General features: G+C 43.8%; 1 protein-coding gene across 2 annotated transcripts in view; it reads right to left on the bottom strand.

The window, feature by feature from the left end:
* Positions 1-3,807, bottom strand: part of Fat3 (FAT atypical cadherin 3) — a 459,106-nt gene extending 455,299 nt beyond the window's left edge. For both annotated transcript variants that reach the window (XM_038323653.1, XM_038323652.1), the window contains exon 1: positions 519-3,807. In XM_038323653.1, coding sequence (XP_038179581.1) covers positions 519-3,807 — 3,289 coding nt within the window. The remainder of the gene's footprint in view (positions 1-518) is intronic.
* Positions 3,808-23,738: the final 19,931 nt, after the last annotated feature.

Consider the following 23,738-nt stretch of genomic DNA (forward strand, 5'->3'; position numbering starts at 1 on the left):
AGTCACATGCATGTCATGACAGAGGATGAATGCCCATTGTTCAAGGGCTGGATATACCCGTTCAACATTAAACACCAAGCAATGATTCCCTACAGCAAAGCTTTACTGTAAAGGGAAAGATTCACATATAAGATGCATTTGAAAATCAATTTCATACTTCTAATTTAAAGCTAATTCAAATGTAATTACTGTATCAGGACCATTCATTTGGTGAGGGTCAGGAACACAATCACCAGGGGCAATAAGGACGAAAGTTTCTTAGAAGATAGCCTCAGAACAGTCGTGCTGAGCAAGGAAACACAACACAATACAACACAGATAGGAGATGCACTGGGTACTGTGTGGACTGATCTACTCAGAAACCACACCACTCTAAGACATGGTTCATGCTCTATTTCTTATTTCCTCTAATAGAGAACCTTCCTCATCTGTTCCGAAGCCCTGATTCATACACCATCTCCAACACTGGCAGACAGAAGAGGTGATAGGAGACATTGAGCACAAAACCCCACACTTACCACTCTCATCATCTATGCTGAATCTCCCGAGACCACTCCCATCTCTGATGGAGTACTGGATCTCTCCATCCCTACCAGAATCCTCATCATGGGCAGTCACCTGCAGCACGCTTGTTCCAATCCGTGAATTTTCTTTTATAGATCCAGTGACAGCAAAGTCTGGGAAGTAGGGCATATGGAGGTTTTCATTGACATCCACCACCTCCACCTCCACGAAGGAAACTGATGACAGGGAGACAGGACGCCCTTTGTCTTTGGCCCTGACTGTGAGGTTGTAGAACTGCTGCTTCTCATAGTCCAGCTCTTTGCTCAAGCGGATGGCGCCACTGGCTTTGTCTATTTCAAATCTCCCATTATAATCATTGACCAAAGAATAGCGCACTTGACCCCCTAATCCAAGGTCAGGATCTTGAGTCTCAAGCCAAGCAATGACTGTACCAACGGGGAGATCTTCCAGAACCTTCACACTGTAGCTAGTGGGGATGAAAGCTGGGGAGCAGTCATTGACATCATCCAGAAAGATCTTCAGGGTGACAACAGAAAACAGTTGCTGGCCACTTTCTGCTTTGTCCCTGGCTTCTATTTTCAAAGAATAGTTGGCTTTGGATTCCCTGTCCAACTGGTCAGCTACGTAAACAATTCCAGTTGAGCTATTGATGGCAAACTGCCGTGTATCTGTCAAAACCGAGTACATTACCTCACCATTAGAACCCAGGTCTTTGTCTCTTGCTTCCACTTGAATAATCTCGGTGCCAATACTTGAACTTTCAAGAATGCTGACTGAGTAGCTGTCCTGCAGAAACACTGGGCTGTTGTCATTAGCATCCTCCACATTGACTGTCAGCAATCGCCATGAGGATTTCTGTGGCTTTCCGAGGTCGTAGATGGTTATGTTGAGGAGATAGAGGTCTGTGTGCTCTCGGTCCATGGGCATGAGAACTTTAAGCTGTCCAGTCTCCATGTCGATATTAAAGCAACTGTCCGTGTTCCCATCTGATATTGTAAACAGCACCTTCCCATTGAAGCCAGAGTCGGCATCGTATGCTTTAATCTTCAGGATGTTACTCCCAACTGGCATATCCTCCTTCACGGCCACATCAGAGGGGAAAGACTTGTCAAAATGTGGTCCTTGCCTGTTAATTGAATAAAAGTCAAGAAATCCGTCTTCTACATTCAGCTTCCCGTTAGCTTTTGCTTTAATGAGTAGTTTCTCCGCCAATTTCTGAGCCACTCGAGTTTCTCTGCAGCTGAAGCTCTTTGAAGACACTTTCCCGTGGAGGACAGAGATGTTAATGGTCATGGGGTCTGCAAAATGCTCCCCATCTGTAGCTGTGATTCTGAGGGCAAAATTACCATTTTTAATGCCAGAATTCATCAGTGGCTTTTTAAGCTGTAAAACACCAGAGTCTGGGTTCAAATAAAAGAACCCAAGTTCATTTCCTGAAATGATCTTGTACTTTACAAGTTCGAGTTCATCAATATCAATAGCAGAGACAGCTGTAATGTGACCTCCAACAGGAAAGTCATAGGAAATGACTCCCTGGCAAGCCACTTTTTCGAAGAGAGGGATGTTGTCATTGACATTTCCTACCCGAATGGTCACGTTCACCTCGCTTTCATGGCGGTACGGTGAGCCCCAGTCAGAAGCTCTTACAACGAACCTGTACGTCTCTGGGGAGGATTCGAAATCTAACTCTTCAGTGGTGCTGATCACGCCCGTGAACTGGTTAATGACAAATGGTAAAGGGTTCAGGCTGGCAATGCTGTAAGTGATGTAGCCATTTTCTCCTTTATCCTTGTCAGAGGCTGACACAGTCAGAACATTTGTTCCGACAGGGATACTCTCGTTCACAAACGTCTCATACAGTGACTGCTGGAATTCTGGGGTGTGGTCATTGGCATCCTCGATCCCGATGGTGACTTGTGCCTTCACCTCTCCTTCCTTGTCTGTCACCTCCAGCTTATAAACTTCTTTCTTCACCATATTCAGGGGCTGCGCTGTGACAATCAGACCTGACCGAGGGTTGATCTTGAAGTACTCGGTATCTTTTCCAGGAGAGAGTTTGTATTCCACATCCAGCGGCTCAGGATTTACCTTGACTATGGCCACCAAGACACCAGGAGGGGAAAATTCACTTATGCTGACTTCATACACATCTTTTTCAAACCTAATTGGGATACTGTCCTTCTTGGGGTTGGCAATGTGGACTGTCTTTAGTTCTGAAAACTTCTGCGGTGATCCTTTGTCTTTCGCTTGAAGAGTGAGGTTGTAGCCGTAGGAGAAGCTTTCCCAATCCACCTGCCTCCTCTCCTTGACTTTATATTCATTCATCCACTTGCCTTCTTTAGCCAGGAAGAACTGATCCAAAGGATCTCCAGCCACGATGGAAACAGATTCAATCTCTCCATTGGCCCCCTCATCCAAATCATCAACTGTCACTACTGCGTATGTTGGCTCCTTGTCCAATGAGAAAGGGGTGTGAGTGACCACATGGATAATGGGAGCATGTTCATTTACGCGTTCAATGTGAACATAAAGCTTCGCAGTACTGCTAACTCCGTTATTGCCATAGAGTTTCATTCCCCGGTCCACTGCTAAGATTTCTAGGTCATACCTGTTCTTCTCATCATAATTTAATCGTCCACTTAAAGAGATGACACCACTTGTGGGGTGGACTGAAAAAAGCTCAACCTTGTTCTTAAAGTAGTAGTAGAACTCTCCATTGGAACCAATGTCTGCATCTGTAGCCGTTACCTGGGCAACGCTAGTCCTAAGTGGTGTGCTTTCTGCAATGGTGACTGAGTAAGTGGTAGGTGAGAACAGAGGCCTCAGGTCATTCATGTCTAAAACCTGGATGTTCACTTTGGTCCATGCTTCCAAATCTTCTCCTCTGACTGAACCTTTTATGATTAATAAATAATTGTCTTGGATTTCCCTGTTTAATATGGCAGAATTGCCACCTTTAGTTCTTATCCTGAGAAAGCAGAAATCTGCAATGATGACCTCCTCAGCTTTGAAGAAACCTTCCTCGTCACCAGACACTATTCTGTACTTGATGTCCCAGGATAGGTCTATTAAGGTGATGCCCATTCTGCTTTGGCTGTTGACGTAGGTCCTCGCTGCTGAGTTTTCGTACACTGTAGCATTGTACACGGAATGTGTGAAGTGGAAGCCCAGGGGCCCTGTTCCTGGCAGTCCCTGGGAGACAGTGGCCAGCAGCTTCAGCAGCAGCAGGACGAGACAGGAAGGAGGCCTTGTGCCCACACAGTGTCCCATAGTCACACCCATCACATCACATGTCCATCCTGCAGGGAAACACAGAGGAAAGGTATAAATTAATTCAGAAGACAGAGAGGGAAAGAAACACAAAATAATTGTCATGAAATGATGCTTTCAGAAGGCTTTATTGTAAAAATATTTTCATTAAAGCATCAATAAAAAGTCTGAACTGGCACTAGATAATAAAGAATTCAAAGTCACCAAGCTTTAACCTTATCTTGATTGAACTTTGTTAAATGATTCTTTTCCACTTCTTTTGGGATTGGTTTGGGGCACCAAATTTATTATATGTTGGAGGTCAACTTAGAAATGGATAATTGGAGACCTTAAATGCATTTAACGTTGGCCTATAGTAGCCTTTTATATAATTATACTAGGAAGCTATTTAGTTATCTTCATCACTGCACAGTTCAACATTTAAAAGGAAAATCTCAGAAGATACTAAAAGTCTATCAATAGAAAATTAAATAATTTAGAGTACATTCTTAAAATACAATGTAGCCACAAAAATGATGGTTAGAGATAGACACTTTCGGTCGCTGAAGATGAAGAACTAAGATAAGAAAAGGTGGCCAGGCTGCATTTAAGAGTATTCTGTTTACATATGGACACGGACAGCTGCATCTTTAGCTTTGAAGTGCCCGCTACTGAGGTACATGGTGACATCATTTCACTCCCCACTTCTGTCACTGAACATTGCTCAACGACGGCCACTTAGTTCCTTCCACACGATTATAACCTTGTAAAGGTCTGCTTCAAGACATCACTGTCTTCTACCGTGCCTGTTTCAGAACTGATCAAAATAAGTGGACAATTCAATGTCCTGAGAGTAAGCACTTGGTAATGAAGGACAGGTGACAGTCCCTAAAGGAGCTGCATAACCCAAGGGGCCCTCCTTGGTGGCTGCCGTTCATTGCAGAAGGTGGATAAATGCACTTTCCCGAGAAAGTATATACAAGATTACAAGAGTGGCCCCTAGCTACTGCTTTTCGGCTTGGTTCCAATGAGGCAAATCTCTGAGTGTGCATATGCTGAGTTCCTATGGGATGGTGTGCCTTGCTGCTGTCACCATCTGAGCCAATCAAAAATGCTGAGCAGCAGGGGAGAAAGCAATTCCACACAGGGATCCCATAAGCTCGTAGACAGCACAGAGAACAGTGAAAAGCAGAAAAGAGGGAATAGCCTCCTATAAGAGAAGTTAATTTCATATGCAGCTTTTCTGAGGGTCATCGGGAAATGTCTTGTGGGCTGAGAACATAAATAATCAGAGCTGTGCTATTCATTGCTCCTAGAGCCAGGAATAAGACCAGGCATATGACAGACAGTGAGCTCGTCAGTAGGTTTCAGAAACACAATATTTGGCTCCTGGGCATTTCAGAAGTGATTTGATTTGTATTTTGTGTTGTACACAATTAAAATCTGAGTATGGCAGCCCCATCTCTAGCAATCACACTCTGAAGCTAGCAGAAGCTTTAATGATATTCTGTATGCATTGATGTACTGGTCTTGTCATCTTTTGAAGATGCCTAGGACCAGTGGAGATGTTGATTTCAGCCATTGTGACTATGAAGGCAAGACAGGTTCTCACAAGCAGGTACAAAGGCCACATTCTATTCTCTCAAAGGGAAACCCTGGAGTCCCACAGTACAAATCCAGTGTCTGCCTATTTCTCATTTATCCTGTTAACTTTGGAAGCTGTCTATGGGAGCAGTTTGGCTCATCCTCCGCTGGAAGAATCTGAAGTCTACAACTACAAGAAAGAAACCGTTCCCCAGTGCTTAGCTCCGGTCTTTACATCCCCAGTCTGAGCTCCTATGGCAGAAAAGCTGAAAGAAACCCCGCTTGTGCCCAGTTCTGTCTCTGGCATCCAGTGCAGTGCCCACTTTACATGAAACAATCATGCTAGTACAGTGAACAGAACCTTTTAGTACTAATGTAACTAGAGGGTTTAACACACTCATTTCAATGGCCCCCAAGGAAGAACACCTTATTTATGAGAGAAACAGAAACAGAGAGACAGAGACAGAGAGACAGAAAGCAAAACAGAGATGGAGAGAATCCAGAAATTACAAGGGTTAAAAAGCAGCTTAAAAACAGTTTCCATAAGGGGAAACTGAAGCCTGAGGAAGGAAAATGCGCCCCCATACTCAGTCCTCACATGTCCCAAGAGCAACAATGTGTCCATTCCTATCATATCCACTGACCAACAACAGGACAATCTGAGAACCAGCACGCATCAACATTTGGGATAATCCTTGTGCTCCAAGCCCTGCTTACACCTCTAGGATATTGTCTCTTTGGAGCAGTGCTCTGTGTGACGGAGGGGTGGTCACCCTAACAAAGCATTTTATGAATCCTTCAAAGCAAAGAAAGCTGCCATAGGAAATTGACTGTTCAATTTAACTAATCAAAATTGATGCTTGCAAAAACTGAGCTATTCTTTCAGCAAGATCTCTGCTGCTTCTCTCTCTTAGAAACTAGAGTGAGTGGTGTTCAAGACAATTGGAAATAGTTCAGAACAGGTTTAAATAGAGTTGTATTACTGTGTATAGAAATTTGTATTGAACTCACAAAAAAGAAAAACAAACAAACAAACAAACAAAAACCACTAAGCAAGCGTACTTTTGTCAGCTTCGGCTGTCAAACCCAAAATATCTCATACTACATTTCTATCTGTGGTTTTGAAGTAGGAAAAAAAAACCTCTCCTGGCAGAAAGGCTGCCTGACAGTCTTCCGCATGGGTTTCAGGAATACATGTATGCTAAAAGTTAGGGATTTGGTACAATTGCAAAGTAAACAGTAGAAGAAAACCTTAGTTTCTGTTTTTAGCATGTGAGATAACAGTTTTTTATTATTTCAGCAAGGTATTAGTTTTTCCATACACAAGCCAAATCTGTTGAAGCTATGATAGTTATGATGCCTTAGATGCCCTGTACATCGATTTAGCCTCCTGCTTCTGGATTATTTTAAAGAAAGCACCTATTTCTGAACCCCAGAGCCTATTTTATACAACTTAGCAACATAATCAATATTTTTATACAACCCCCAAAGAGATCACTGAGCCATCAATCTCGGAGACATTCGTCTTTCGGAGTCAGTGCTGGCAGGCTCTTGGCCAGGCCTTCTCACTGTGAGCATGAATCTCAGTGTGGGACTGAGATGAAGCGTGCAGATCTGCCTTTCCAGGGGACGACTAAAGACGAGAGACATTGGGGCAGGAACAGTAGCGCCTGGGACAGCTGTGACCCTGTGTGTACTCAGGCATGAGCTTATAATGTTGCTGATGATTTTGTTTTTCACATCTAAAACTGTTAATTAGGTCATTTGGGAACAGGGAAAAACTACCTAAAAGAATATTATACTTTCTCTCTCTATTTTTCTGAGTTACTCATTTTGAAATGGTGCATTCTCCTATATGTCCCTCAACTGAAGAATGGATAAAGAAAATGTACATTCTACACAATGGAGTACTACTTAGCTGCTAAAAATATGACATCATGAAATTTTTGGGCAAATGGATGGAGCTGGAAAAAAATCATCCTAAGTGAGTTAACCAGATCCATAAAGACAAACACAGTATGTCCTCATTCATAAGTGGATATTAGATGTAAAACAAAGGATACAATCCACAGACCCAGAGAGACCAGGTAACGAGAATAGTTCATGGGGGGACACTCAGATCTTCCAGGGAAGGGGAAATAGATTTTCTAGGTGGACTGGGGTCAGGTGGGTGGAAATAGGAGGGATCAGGTGGGTAAATGAGGGGTGGATGGAGAGAGTTGACTGGAATTGGGTTCACTTGTTGGGGGAGGCAATGTGGAAACCCAGTGCAAAAGAAACTCAGAGGATAATACATATTAACTAACAAGGAATCCTAGTAATGGGAGGTTTAGAGCCCAATCTAGTCATCTTTTATAGGCAGGCAAGGCTTCCAGAGAAGGGGCTGGGCCACCAATCTAAGACACAGAACCTAAGCAGGGCTCTCACAGAGTCTCACAGGGTCTCATAGGGACTCACAGGGACTCACAGGGGTCACAGGGGCTCATGGGGTCTCACAGGGGTCACAGGGGCTCACAGGGGCTCACAGGGGTCACAGGGGCTCATAGGGACTCACAGGGGTCACAGGGGCTCATAGGGGCTCACGGGGGTCACAGGGGCTCACAGGGGCTCACAGGGGCTCATAGGAACTCACAGGGGTCACAGAGGTCACAGGGGCTCATAGGAACTCACAGGGGTCACAGAGGCTCATAGGAACTCACAGGGGTCACAGGGGCTCACAGGGCTCACGGGGGTCACAGGGGCTCACAGGGGTCACAGAAGCTCACGGGGGTCACAGGGGTCACGGGGGTCACAGGGACTCACAGGGGTCACAGGAGTTCACAGGGGTCACGGGGGTCACAGGGGTCACAGGGGTCACGGGGCTCACAGGGCTCACGGGGGTCACAGGGGTCACAGAGACTGGAGCAGCTATCATTGAGCCTCCAAGTGTTCCGCTAGCTCCTCTGCATACGTGCCGTGGTTTGTGCAGCTGGATGTTCTTGTTGACTCCTAACAGTAGGAGTGGGAAGTCTCTGACTCTTATGCCTCTTCTTGGGGCCCTTTTCCTCCCACTGGGTTGACTCTTCCACCCTTGACAAGGGAGTTTTGTGCCTAGCTTTACTGCATCTTGTATGCCATGTTCAGTTGTTATCCTTGGGAGGCCTGCTCTTTTCTTAAGGGAAACAATAGCAGGATTAGTGAATCTAGGGGATTCACTGGGAGGCTGTGGTCATGATGTATAAGAAAAGAAGAAAGAAAGAAAAGAGAAAGGAAGGAAGAAAGGAAGGAAAAGAAAAGAAAAAGAAAGTGTCTCTTCTCCAGAAAGTCCTCAAAATGTGTACTGTGAAGCTGTGTAGCATGCAGCATCTCGCCTACCTGTGCCATTGGAGAAAGATGGGCGAGTTCTAACTGTCACCAGTCCGAAGTGCACTGTGGCAGAGCTCTCGCCAACAAAAGGCTGCTTAAGTTACAGAAAATACTCTTTGACACATGACCTGGACTTAAATCCGAACTCTTCCTTTAGCTGTGCAAACTTGGACCGTTCTTTTAACTTCGGTTACTTTTATTAATAAAAAATGAGAAAAATAGTGCCAACCCAGCAGGATTTGAGTTAAAAATATGAACAACTTCAATTCCTGGCACAAGTAATTATATGGATTCAATCATCCATCAGTTACTAAGGTAGATGTTAGAGACTAGAACTCTTGAGTCTGTGGAGGAGACCCATGACCTCCATGTTTTCTTCTCTAAGAGGAGCAGGGACTCTTAGGTCAAAGGAAAGGAGGTCTCCTTCTTGGGCCAAGGCTGTGGAGATTAGTGTCCCCATCACAATGACAAGAGAAACCTGAATCAAATTTTGTTTGAATTAAGTCTCAGTTTTCTTGTCTGACAAATGGAGTTTATAACAGACCCTACTGCTACTCCCAAGGTTTAGCAATGGGTGGGTGTAGTGTTTTACACATCATTCCAAACTTAGGAGGTGGCCAAAAGAAGAATCTAGTTGAGAGGCTGGCCCGAATGAACTACATGGGGAGCTTGAGATCAGCTTGCCTATAGAGCAAGACCCCATCTCAATAAATAAACAACAAACAGTTCCATAAATACTAATGACACTATAATTACTTAGATGCTCAGGAATAATACCAAAAAACAGGAAACTAGTGAACACCAATGGTTTGCTCTTAGCCATGCTGGACATTCTTCCTATGAAAACTACCATTCTCAAATCCCAGATGCACACTAGTGGGCGAAGTCAGCATCCCTGAAGATACAGGGCTGTGCAGGGACCTGCTGTCCTGGGCCTTATGATCACATAGGCAGATCTGGCTTGAATTCCCTAGATCTCCCTTTGTGAATTGCTTGTCATAGCTTGGCACTCTGGGTCGTTGCTCCTGAGGTCAGCTATAGGCTGCCTGCTGACACATGAAAGGATAAAGCTGTGCTGTGGCACTCATGTTAATGACCGCCAGAAAAGAAGAAAAAAGTTTAGTGTGTGTGTGTGTGTGTTTATGTGTGTATTTGTGTGTGCTGAAGCATGCTTACACACATACACATACATGCACACACACGAAACAGTAGCTAGAGACAGTACAGGATATAGTAGTAGTAGCTATTTGGATCACAAATCATTATTGTGGCAACGCTGTCACAGGTCAAAAATGACATATTGAACGAAAGTCACTTAAAATCAATGAATGTTACAGTCAAAGGTATCTTAAACTAACCTAACGCTGAACTTTTACCACACAAGAGAGCCACCAGTTTACTTACTGAGGACAAGATCATATGGTTCACCAGTCCCAAGGCTGAAAAGGGTCCTCATATCTCCAGTGTGAACCTGACATCAACACTTCTCTGTCTCCTATCCATGCTCAGGTCAGTCACGGATGTCTACAGATTGCGCTTCCCTTCCGAGGTTTAGCCTATGAACTACCTAGGCAGTGTCCAGGGCCCACCGAGCTGTCACTGAACCCGTTACACCTGTTTCTGGTCCCTTCTCCTGGGGTTCTGACTATTGACCTAAGGCCAGCAGCTCTAACAATTTATAGCTCTAACAAAAATCGGAAACACAGCTTGGCAAACGGTCTGGATATTTCTAAAATTTGTATTATCTCTTTTTCCTTAGCCAAACCAAAATTACCCCAATTACTCTGAGATGTTAAACCAAATACCAATAGCATGTATTCTCCATCTGGAAAATGTTGCTTGCTTCCCCTGAGTGCTCATCTAAGCAGTGCTTTCTAAGTAACTAGAATATTCGATTCACAAGGCTACATCACCTATTATTGTGCAACATGAACAGGGAAATCCCAAAGCCCACAGCGCCTTTTGCCAACCAGCCAAAGATGCGGTCCTTTTCTTACTAATAACAATATGAAGTCTAACTTGTTGCCACTGTCGCAAATCATTTTGTTTTCACAGAGTGACCTAGGAAAAGTCAGGCAGTCCGAAGTAAGAATCGTTTAAGTTTTTTCAGAAGAAAATGGCCACATAGGCGTGGGTTATGAATTCCTTCCTTTATTTCCTCCCAGGTGATGGAAACATTTCCATACAACACTGGTTAATGTCAAGTATCATTTCATCAGTAAACGCTTCAAATTCAGGGGTAATTCAACCAGGGGCTACCAGAAGGAAAGATTAGTATGTTGTTCAAGGCTTTCAGAAATCACTTCTCTCTCTGGAGAAAGAAATTCATCATAGTAGAAGAAAAAAATGTGTGGAGAGAATATCATTTGTTCCTGTGCTTGGCTGTCTGGGAAAATGCTTCAGAAAAAAATAATAAAATCCCGATTTCAGATTTCCTCTGGTGGCCTCTCTCACTGAAAGCAAAGGGTAAGTAAACACATTAGCATTCTCTACAACTCTAGTTTAAAACAAAAGCACAACAAACAAAGCCTTTACACAATGACAATGTTTACTTTGTAATAACTGTGGGAAAAAAAGGGCCAAAGTGTTACAATGGAACAAATAGCCTTAAAAAGTATCAGTTCCAGGAGTTGTTGGGGCAAACGCAGCCTAGAGGGAGGTGGCTCTGTATCCCTGCAATAGATTTTTAAACCATAGATGTCACCTTTCCAGTTTGTCCCTGCTGTTCTTCTAAAAGTCATCATTTGCGTAATCATCCATCCCAAGTGCCAGAACTGGTTCTTCTCTGAGGGAAGGACTACTCCATTAGAAACAGCGAGGATCAGGAAGGGTGCTGTGAGAAGAAATGACACACAGCAGGCCTCTTTCCTGTGAAGAAAGGAAGCCCTGGGGGTGGGAAGAAAGGAGGTGCATGTGTGTTTATCCGACACAAGCGGAGAAGGGGGAGTTGAACTGAATGTTAGAGATGTGCTGTTGGGCGGCCCAAAGTTGCAAAGGATTTGATAAAAGCAACTAGATTTTCAGTGTTTCTAAGGTTACCCGTGGGTCAGACCTCCTCCTGGACAGAGGAGAAGGCAGGCGCAAGTGGGCTGCTTTGAAAGCACCTGTCCATTTGGGCAAACACTTACACCAGAATATAATGCAGAACATTGAGGTCTCCTATGATAGACAAATACTGTACAATTGTTGCTAAAGGAATCTAAGGAGACAAGAGATGCTGAGCTTGCTACAATATGATTCCGTGTTTTCTGTTACCTCCTAAAGGCTGAGAACGGGTGGATGGAGAGAAACTAAGAATATGGTGCGGACTATCTCAGGGTAACAATTGGCATGAGAGATGGGAACAAATGCCAGAGAACTTTGCACAGAGAAAGCTGAGAACATGGTGGAGAGATTCAACAGAGCAAGCAGAGCCAGGAGGAAGTGTTTGGGGATATATAGCAAGAAATGTTCCCCGGGGATCTGAACCAGCTTGTGTGTGGACCTGGGGACGCCGTCTAGGAATCTTCTGAGTATTTGCTATGCCAGTCTCGTCTCATGTTGCCATCACTGACAAGCGTGCCTCAGCAAATGTGGACCGGGTTGCTTTGGTTCACCCATACCCCACATCAAAATTCCTGGTCACTGATGTGTTCTGATGTGGGAAATATACTTTGGGCTCAAGAGCCCTAATGGCTGATTTAGCAATCCTGATCAGCAGCCAACAGAGTCACACAAGAGTACCCAGTACCTCAAAATAGGCCTGAACAAGCATTGTCCCATGGAAGCTCCACCACAGAGCTCAGGACAAGTGTCTGGTAGCTTCTGTCCAGGGGAGTAAAGAAGAGCAGGCATGCACATTCAGCAAAGGGGTGTGGACCGACTTCCTCTGGGTCTCTGTGAGTGAGTCCTGCTGCTTCTGTGAATCTAAGGATTCAGTATTGTAGAAGAGGATCATTATTTGAAATAAAGTTACTCTGTTATCTAAGCAACCAAGGAAGCTAATTAGGAAGATTGGAACTGCAGGCCACGGTGGGTTACAGAGTTCCTGTCCAAAACAACCCAAACAAAAAGCAAATGAAACAACCACAACAAAATAAGTTCAGTTACCAAAGATCTTGATCCCACTCCAGGTATCATTTTTGAAAGTGAAAGCCAGATGTGGAAAAGTTCAATTGTACCAGTGTCTAAAGAAATGAAAGCAGAGCACAGGTTCAAAGCCAGGACCTTGGGGCAGAGCAGATCAAACCTCAGGCGGAGCAAGAAGAATGGTAGTACGCCAGGCAAAAGAGAGCAGCATCCTGTTGCTTCAGCTCTCCCGCTAGCCTGGTTATCTGCTCAACCAGCCCCAGCATTCCTGCTATCCCCTGTTAGTCCCACACCTGACCCTAAGTGCATCTCAGTCACCAGGTCAGGTGGCCTCCTGTCAAAGACTTTCTGAAGATTCCAGAACAACAAACTTCAAAGTTGTCTGTATAGCCTAGGGATTGTGGTAAATCTGGCACTGGTCTTGGGCACTATCTCAAACCTTTCTCTGCCTCCTGGCCATGCTGGCCTCTGTTCTGTTGTTGCTGTCTTTCATATGCTTCCTGAGTTTAATGCTCTTCCCTTCCCCAATGTGCCATCAAAACAGGCATGCAACCAATAAATTACAATGCATTATAAAAAGAACAAGACTCTCTCTAAGGGATGTTACTGTCACCCACATTAAACACCGTCCATCCAAAGTGGTAAGTATTCAATACATTTCTACTGTCTCATAATGTTCAGAAAATTATCAGATCAGAGAAGATGAGTTGGGGTCCATTTTTCTCCACAGGAAGTACTGGGTGACAAATGTAAATCTTTTGCTGTTAGCACAGCATCAGGACAAGTAGGTCACAGGTGACATTGTAGAATCTCATGGGCCAGCCCTAGAGCTGATTATTATGTTAACATGCCAGCAATCCTGACTCCAAAAAGACTCGATTAGAGGAACCAGGGCCATTATTTTGAGGCTAGACCCAAACAGGTAGAAAAGCACAATTCTCTTTATCAAGGTGATTGCCTAGAAGGTCTCTGCTCCCACTGAAAGGTTCCCCAAAGAAGGTCAATTCTCAGGCCTTCAACAGATGGGGTTCTCTTTTTTTAGTGTTGAGATGGATCCCATCTCCAGTTAGTTAACCCAATGGGTTCTGAGCTCCTTGCTTACAACAGAGACTAAAAGAACCCCTGCTGCTCGTGGTAGAACCATTTGACCTCATTCCTCCAGGAAGCATTCACATGTGGCGAGACCATCAGTCACCCTGACAGCTAGAATCCCTGTTTGCTCTCACCAACCAGTGCTGTGCAGGCTTCGCCCAAACTCTGTTGGCTCTCACTCTTTACGGGAGCATTTATTCTGCCAACAAAATCAAGACCTTGGAAGATTGATCTTTCCAGGTCAACACAGGGTTGTGTCTCCAGAGGTTTGCTTAATTTTCTCTGTCTGTCTATGAAGACTGTAGACAAGTATCTGGGAAGCCACAGCTATCCGCAGCCCCAGAGGTTGATTTTGTTCTGCAGTTTTGTTCACAGGGCAGGGGCTGTCAAACTCTGCACTGGATGAAGGACTGAGCACAACTCCTCAATTCTACCCTGAGCTACAATAACCCAGACACGGTAAAAACAGCGCTTATGATCAACAGCTGCTGGAAAGGAAGTGGGACTGCTGCTCTGGCAAGCTTTAGACCTCATAGACTCATTTCACACAGTTAAAGAGTTTTCTTTGAGTCCACCCCTGAGTATATGCAGTTAAAAACCAAGTGTACCCTTTACTGCTAATTATGTATCACAAATAAATAGTTTACACGAGCATCTGTAAACGGTGAGGGGGGTGCCCACAGCAGATGTTTAGGGACAGCTGTACAGTAAGGCTGACACGAATGGAGATGAAATTTATTTTAAGCTCCCTCAAGAGTGAGAGAAGGTTTGTTTAACCTTTTACCAAACTCATCTCTCGAGGGGTTCGGGTCTGAATGCTCCTTTCGAATAGATTCCCATTTTGTTTAACATGCCTACATTTCCTCTTTTCTCCCCCACTCCAGAAAGGAGCCCGAGCGATTTGACCACTTTGAGCAAATGTCACTCAGACATTACAAATATAAGCTCAGAAGCTTGCTTTTGAATGCCTGTGTGCTATTAGCAAATCCTAGGAGACACGACTAAATGATATAAATTTAGAAAGAGAGGTCTGTGTGGCAGCCCCCGTAAGGACCCACTAGGCTATACTGCTGTTTTTTAAGAACCACCACATTCCACATCAAAACGAAAAATGTCACCCTCAGTGTCCCGGTGACAGCAATGCCACCCAGTCATTACTCATGTTATGCACTGCAGAGCTAGTGAGAAGCTGTTTAAACTAAACAGCCTTGACCCTATATTTGGGTATATTCCTTTTGACTCATGTGTATGTACTCTCCAAGAATAAATATTTGGCATCCATGAAGTATTCAAATTGGTAAATAATAATAGATAGCACAGCAGGAAGGCTCTTCTCCTTGCTGCATCTCTTGAATTATTGTTTTAAGATGTTCTGCAGTTTGGTTCACAAGGCAGGGTCCACATCTTCCTGTTTAAGATGACCCAAAGGTGGAGTGTCTAGAGTCAGGAGTGCAAAGATAAAGAACCACGGGCAGTGCAGAGCGAGCGAGCCTTTGCCTCAGCTGTGAAGTGGCGGTGCGTGGAGCTGAGATGATACTCCACAGCATAGCCCAAGGGCTGAGTGCACAAGTCCCAGACCCAAACTCGGTGGCTACAGTAATACAGCATTTCAAAGCGATTTTCTCTGGGTTGAAGGAATACGCTTATTGATCATGCTCTCATCGAATCTCAGGTGAAGGTCATGTGATCTACAGTCTTCCTAAGGTTTTCTCTGAAATCTGTCTCTCAGAAACCCTCAAGAAACATTATCTGATAATTAAATTATCTGGTTCCGCTATGAAACAGTTTTGGGTGATTTTATTCCAGTTTTTTAAATGATAAAACTTCTTTTTGTTCCTGGCTATCATAATACTGATCTCTTGTTAAGTAATTATAAGCAAATCAACTAATTAGGTGTGTAATTATAAGACATAAAAGTCACATAGAATATGTAAAGCCATGAAACTCAATACATATCAACCTGATGCTTTTGAACTTTTGTTTTGCTATATTTGATGTGGGGAGAAAATTTAGAATGAATCTTTGTTCTATTCCATTTAAATTTCTTCTCCTTAAAGATTCCATTTAAATTTCATTTCTGTCTTACACGTTCACGTCGATGTGACACCATGTCCCCTTATTCCTTTTTTAAGGCCATTAGTTGAAGTTGAAAGTATCAGTGCACATATACTAAGTGAAACCTGCAGCACTCTATTCCAAAGGGGATAATAAATCATCTGTATATTTTATATGTTTACCTACTATTTATATTTTAAGATGTTTAAATATAAACATATACACAAATTCTTCAGGATTGTGCTTTTAAGCTTTTTGTGTGAGGGTTCTTTGCTTACATCATTCAGAACATCTGAGCTTGTTGCAAAGCCTTACTTAGTTTTTCTTTTGGAAGACGGGAGAAGTGGGCAGTTATTATAGAATATGTAATTTCAAGCCTTAACAGAATCCCAGGGGAACTTACTATAACTGCAATACGCTAGTTAATGTCCATCACCAAACTGTCTATAAAAGTCCTTGAACTTAGAAAAAAGGTTATAATCAATCAGTTAACTTAAGTGAAAAGCCACAGAGTAAAAACCTTCAATTTGAAATAATTTAAGACATTTGGTAACATTCAGTACAGGGCTAAGTCAGGAGGGAGAAATGGCCATGATTCCCTGACCCTGACGTTTTTAAACAAAAATGAATATTTAGGTTCCCAGTAGGTCAACAGAGAATGAAGCTCTCAGAATGAGGGCTGTGAGTTGTGGGAACTCTACATCCTCTAATGGGGCAGGTGACTGATATGGGTGTGGCCAGTCTTGCTGGTGAGCGTGTCTAATATACGCAGAGTTTAGCATGATCCTGATAATTCGTGTCCCTTCTGGATAAGAATCTCCTCAGGTCTAATGTGTGATGAGCACATGCTCCAGCCTGACATCCCTATTGCAAGCCTCATTTAGTTGTGGATGAATCTTATCCAAGTCAGTGCTCTGCTGACAGGAGAGAACTCTGAGCAGGCTTCCTGGTGCCTTCCAGAGGCTGTTCAAGGTTTGTCAGGAGTTGAGGCAGATGTCGTTCTCCTTAAGGTGGTATTTCCATATTCTACTGTGAGTGGGATAATGAACTCTATAAGAATGGAAATGTCTATTTGTTACGTTGGAGGGAGACCCACTTCTTTTTTTTAATTTATTTTTAATTAAAAATTTCCACCTCCCCCCTCCTCCCCCACTCCCTCCCTCTCCCTCTTCAGTCCAAAGAACAGTCAAGGTTCCCTGCCCTGTGGGAAGTCCAAGGTCCTCCCCCCTCCACCCAGGTCTAGGAAGGTGAGCATCCAAACAGACTAGGCTCCCACAAAGCCAGTAAATGCAGTAGGATCAAAACCCAGTGCCATTGTCCTTGGCTTCTCAGTCAGCCCTCCTTGTCAGCCATGTTCAGAGAGTCCGGTTTGATCACATGCTCCATCAGTCCCAGTCCAGCTGGCCTTGGTGAGCTCCCAGTAGATCAGCCCCACCATCTCAGTGGGTGGGCGCACCCCTCGCGATCCTGACTTCCTTGCTCATGTTCTCCCTCCTTCTGCTCCTCATTTGGACCTTGGGAGCTCAGTCCAGTGCTCCAATGTGGGGCTCTGTCTCTAGCTTCATCCATCACCACATGAAGGTTCTATGGTGATATTCAAGATATTCATCAGTATGCCTATAGGATAGGACCATTTTAGGCTCCCTCTCCTCAGCTGCCCAAGGATCTAGCTGGGGACATCTCCATGGACACCTGGGAACACCTCTAGAGTCAAGACTCTTGCCAACCCTAAAATGGCTCCCTTAATTAAGATATATACTTCCCTGCTCCCATGTCCACCCTTCCTCCATCCCAACCGTCCCATTCCCCCAAGCTCTCCCCATCTTCCCCGTCTCACTTTTTTCTCCCCATCTCCCCTTACCCCCACACTCTCCCCACCCCCCAGTTTCCAATTTTTGCCTGGCAGTCTAGTCTATTTCCAATATCCAGGAGGATAACTATATGTTTTTATTTGGGTTCACCTTCTTATTTAGCTTCTCTAGGATCATGAATTATAGGCTCAATGTCCTTTATTTATGTCTAGAACCCATTTATGAGTGAGTACATACCATATTGGAGACCCACTTCTTGATCTGTGATTTCTTTAAAGACAATTGAAATTAAAATCTAAAGAAAGAAAATCCAGGTACTGTATTCACCCTGTGATAAAAGCAATAAAATGGATTCTGAAAAAAGCCATAAGTCATAATCTTATTATGATTTTGATTATATTAGCATTACTCTTAATTTTAAAGATCTACTAAATATAATGTTGCTATTCTCCTCAAATTATTATTCCTCCTTCCTTTACCTCCTTCCAGAGGAAAAGAATATGTGTTGTGTGTGTACTGGAATAGTGGTTGACCAGCTACCTTGGTTGGGTAGCAATCAACCCCTTCCCTCCTCAAATTTCTTGACACTTAGAATCCAGTGTTCTTGGGAAATAATGAAAACTCTTTCTCCATTTGATTGTCCTCTGGTGGTGATGTTAGGGGAGGCCATGATTACTGAGCAATTTGAGAGGAACTTTAACTCTTTGCTGCTCAAGTATGGGACAAGCCAACATTTAACCCTTTGAAGGTAACTTTCACTTGACTGAGTGGACTTAACCTAAGGCATATTTATATAGTCAGGCTTGGTGATACCTATCTGCATCCCCACTTCTCAGAAGGCCGAAGAAAGAGGATCCAAGTTCAAAGCCTGCCTCCATTTCATAAAGAGTTCAAGACCAGCCTGCTCTACTGAGTGGCCTTCTATCTCAAAACACAAAGAAGGCCATGGATGAAGCTCGGCAGTAAAGACCCGGTTTCAGATCAACAAGGCCCAGGCTTCAGTCACCAATATTGGGGAAGCAAACAGGATGCATTATAACCTGAAAAAGATTAGGGCATGAATGAAATTTCTACAGGGCTACTATTAGTCTTTGGTGTTTCAAGACCAGAATTTTTGAAGAGCTAAACATCAGGAATTGGAGCTTGATCTCTCAAGACCACACTCTTTGAGATTGCAGAGATGGCCACACCAAACTCAACACACCTCCATGGTCTTTGTCAAAGACCAAAGCCAGTCACTGTTTCCTTGAGCTTCATTCTCTTGTTTCTAGACTTTCAATTGTCCCAGGACAATCAGTTGGTATTTATTAATACATAAATCACATTGCTCTTATGACTCGATGAGAATCTAGAACTCACAGCAATCACTTTTACAATAAATATCTGTTGCTTTGAAAAGAGTGCTGCATGGTTGAATGGACTCCCCAAAGCTCTTGTTAGAATAAGGCCATGTTGGTAGGTAGGGCCTGATAGGAATCTAGTTCTTTGGCCCGCCTTCCTGAGTGGATGAATGAGTCTTGCTGGAATGGTGTGTTCTCCCAGAAGGCCGCTCCTGCTGCTGGCTCACCCTCACCCTTTCACACTGTGCCCTGAGATGATACAACATGCCAGATGTTGGCACCATGCCCTGGGACCTCACAGCCTCCAGAATCCTGAGCCAATAAACTGCACAAGTTACCCAGTCGGTAGTATGCAATTACAACAAGAGAAAAGAAGGTAAAAAGACAGATGCCAATCAGACCAGAGGTTTCAAAGCCAAGAAACATAGAGACAATTTGCTAGCCAGTTGAATGACTCCACTCCCTTTCAGTCATCTAAGGAGATCTTATACGTAAGTATCTGGCCTTCCATTCCATTACTTTACAGCTTCATGTTCTCTCTATATTATGCAAGTGTGAAGATTATGCTCCCACCATATCTTTGGAATTATAAATAACACACAAAGAATTATTTCTTTCCCACTAAACACCTGGCAGAGATAAACCTGTAGGAGCTTACAGGAAGAAAATGGCAGCAGAGCACTATAGCGTGAGCAGAACATAGCAATAAAATCTATGAATCGGGAGACTCTGACCAATATTAGCAAGGGCCATGAAGTGGCAGAATTGTGGTCGTACACTGTTACTGGATTGTTTAACTTGATTCCCACAGTAGCTCATTATGTCCACACAACAGATGGGGAAACTGAGGCTGGAGAGCTTAAGCTCCTGGCCCGCATTGTGTTTCTTCATACCTATTAAAGCTGCATATTTGGCATGGTGTGTCTGACTTCCTTGCCTAGCTTCTTGGCACAACACTAAATTCCTATCTGAGGTGTTCACATGGGCAAAAATGATTCTAATAGTGGGTGGCAATCTTTCTGTTTCAGAACCAGAGAGCTCACAGGACATAAATCCCCATGTGGGAACAATAATGGGAATGTTCACCGAGAATTAGTGACCTGGGTTCCCTAAACCAGAGGAAGCTGAAGCGCAAGGTGGGTAGCACTCACACCCTAATGGTACAGAGCTTATTGGGGGGGGGCAATTTGGGGAGCTTCCCTGCTAAGTTTTCGCTTTTAATGTCTAGGTAGCCTCTGGGAAGGAAGCGTTGCCTCAAGGAGGCAAGAATTTCTTGGGACTGGGATAGAAAGTTTCATATTGTAAAAGCCAGTCCCCCATTCAGCTTTTTATTCTCTCCAGACTCTCCTGTGTTGTCTACTCCCGGAGCCTGAAGCAAGGGGGCTGGGGATTCATTGGTCCTGGATGAAGGACAAGAACAAGCTTTGGTTTTATATCCCCTTTTGTTAGAAGGTCAGCTGCTTCCAAAACCCTGGTGACAGACACTTTAATAAGGGGACTTTATGGGCTGAAATACAGTGCTCACCTGCCCTGGGGAATGATGGCCGCTTGTCTTCCCACTGCCATTATTCTGTTAAACAAACCACAATATGACCTGCCTGAAGAGAAAATATTTATTCAGATCAAGGAAAGGACTTTAATATGTGAAAGAGGTTTGAATGGAACTCTCATGGAGAAGGAAAAGAGAAGAAAGAAAACACTTCTTGCAAATTACATTCTGCTAGCCATTCAACCCTGGGATACTACACAACCATGTTAGGGCATTGTGAAATGAGATCTTCCTCATCTCAGGGATAGGTTAAAATCTTATCTCAAACAGCAGTCCCTAGTGTGTGTTAAAATTAAATAAGCATTTAATTTTAGACCTAAGTATGTTAACATTTACAAAATTGTGAACATCATCCAATGATAATATTTTAAAATTCATAGATACAGTTGTACAACCTGCACACACAAACAGGCACACATATTCACAAGCACACATGCACAGGCACACACACACACACAAGCACACTAAGCACAGTGTTTTCTTGTCAGTTTCTCTAGCAAGAAATTCCTTCCTTTGTTCTGTTACTGTAATTCGCAAACCAGTCAATGGAAACTCATTAAAATACTTCCTATTACTAAAGATGTCCTGTGTTTAGCAGGTATCGCTGCCAACGTGTTAATAGTTTCAATAATGAACAGTTGACATATTGTGACGTCTAACCACACTCAAATGAATATTTGCTTATAATATATTCAGGGTTCTGTAATGCCTGTCTCTGGCCCTTTCCCAGTTTCTTGCCTTTTTGGTTTTCTGAGAGAGTGTTTTGTTATATAGTCCTTGTTGGCCTCAAACTTACTATGTGGCCCGGGCTGGCCTTGAACTTCTTGCCTCGGATCTTCAGATAGGACCTTGGGACCACAGGCAGAAGCACCATGGCAGCTGACAATTCTGTTTTCTTCCTTCCTGTCTCCACTATCCTTCAAGGGTTTTGGAAGTGCCTGTGAGTTTCCCCATATGAAAGATTCCCAATCTTCAGTTGAAGACATGGGAAGCAGAAAGTCATTTTAGAGTTTGGCTTAAGAGCCGGCTTGGTTTCTAGTAATGGAGAAAAATACATTCAGATGAAGTTGCAGTTTATTAAGCCCAGCTAAAGGCTCCCTATTTATCAGCCCGCTAGCCAGCTTCTTTCCTTGGGGACATTTATTGCTGTAGAAGCAGGCCAGTTTTGGACTCACTGATAGGTGAGACCCAGTGCTCAGGGAAAGCTGTGGCTAAGGGAGAGGGCTTCTGTCCTTACTTTTGTTTTCTTTGTCATTCAGCAGCAGTCCTTTCCCCCCAGCACGTTTAGGGGCCTGTCTGAAGCTCACAGACTTCACAAAGGAGCTGGCAGCCATTCCCCTCTGTTTACCGTCTCGGCTGGGAAACAAAGGAAGATAGGCGCCCAGCAACAGAAGCACAGCAGGAAGAATTTAAGTTGGCCCCAGTGTTCAGAAGCCGAAGTTAAGCCAGAGAGTCAATAGCAGCCTTCTTCTCCCAGAAACTCCTTGACTCCGCTGTACTGGCTGGCAGGGGCTGTAAGGGAGGAAGTGCAAACAATGCTTGCAAAGGCAGACTTCAGACCGCAGAGAGGTTGGGCCTGTTGAACTGTCTGCTATGAACCGTTTTCTCCTCAGTTCTCCAACGTTGAGGTTGGCTGTCCTAGGTCTTTGCAGCAATCTATGACAACGTAGACAAAGGGCAGATAGATGCTCAAGTGTCTCCACAGCCCTGTAGCTCCAAGTGGAAAGAGGTGGGGATGCTTTCTGCAGTTCAAGCATTTGTAGTTTGTCTTTTTCAGACATAATCCAGAGACACCGTGAGAGTCTAACAGGGACATTAGCAGGGCTCTCCCTGTCACAGGGAACTCAGGAGAGTGTCTCCCTTACCTGTGACCACCAGCAAACCGCTGTGTATTACCCTGTATGAGCTAGTCCTTTGACACCATCCTCCAGCAGACAGGATGAGCTCTGCCCTCTGACCCGCAGCTCCCCACATCTCCTTTCCCTTCTGATGTCACACTCTTTAAAATGTATTTGAATATCACCTGGTTCAGGGTGCCATAATACAATGCAAAACTTTTACTAACATAAGAAAAAAAACTTGATCTATACCGAAAAGATATCCAAAAAATATTTCCTGACCAATTATAGCGCTAATACGTGAAAATCTCTGCCATCTGCACAGTTTTCAAATTCTTGAGGTAATTTTTCAAATTTTTCTAGCTTTTTCTCCACAAGCACTGTTTGAGTAGGGCAGCAATTCCCCTTACCTGCAGCAACAGTAACTGAAGGTCAAATGCCATCAGATGCTCAGTCAACAACCTGAGGATAACTGTCCCAAGCCATAAGCCACATTGGCACAGTGTATTGTTATGACTCTTTGGCTGTCCCACAGCATAAGCCACAGTATCACCGTGTATTGTCATGGCTCTTCGCTATGCCACTAGTCACTGTTTCTCTTATCTTGTCCCTTGTATAAACCAATTAAAGTCTGTCATATGCGTGAGTATTCAGAATTGGAAAACACATGATATATTGCTCCTCGCACTGTTGTTCATAGTTTCAGGCACTAATTGGTATTCTCAAAAGTTGTCCTCCATGAATAAGAGGGGAAATGTGTTTCTCTTCATACAGTGGAGAAGCCAAGGCTGAGAACAAAGAATTAACTTTTGCTCTGAGACCCAGAACAAGGACTGATCTCCCAGGTCATAGAAGGTCCTTGGTGCATAGAAGCGCTACTCTTACAGACATCGAGGGTTTTAGTCCATTTATGGCACCGTAAATGCCACAGAGTCAATGATTCTTAAGAGAAACCAGCAAAGTCTGAAGGAGCCAGTATCCCACCAGAGACCTGTTAAAGCATGGCAAACTCATGGACAGAGAGCACAGAATAGAGACGTGAGGCTCTGGTCTGCTTTCTTTTTTACAGCCACTAATCGCATTCTGGAGTCCTACCCTCAGGACTGCGATGTATCCCTCATTGGCTCCCAATGGCACACACACCATCACCGGTGAATCTGGGGATTAAGTTTCAAACACAAGAACTTGGGAAAGCACAGACAAGCCAAGCTCTGCCATGGTTTCAGACAGAGAAAGGAAGCATCAATACACAAGGGAATTTGTTGCTCCTCAGTAGATGGTA

Source organism: Arvicola amphibius, chromosome 3 (genome assembly GCF_903992535.2).
Source record: "Arvicola amphibius chromosome 3, mArvAmp1.2, whole genome shotgun sequence".
Classification (NCBI taxonomy): Eukaryota; Metazoa; Chordata; class Mammalia; order Rodentia; family Cricetidae; genus Arvicola; species Arvicola amphibius.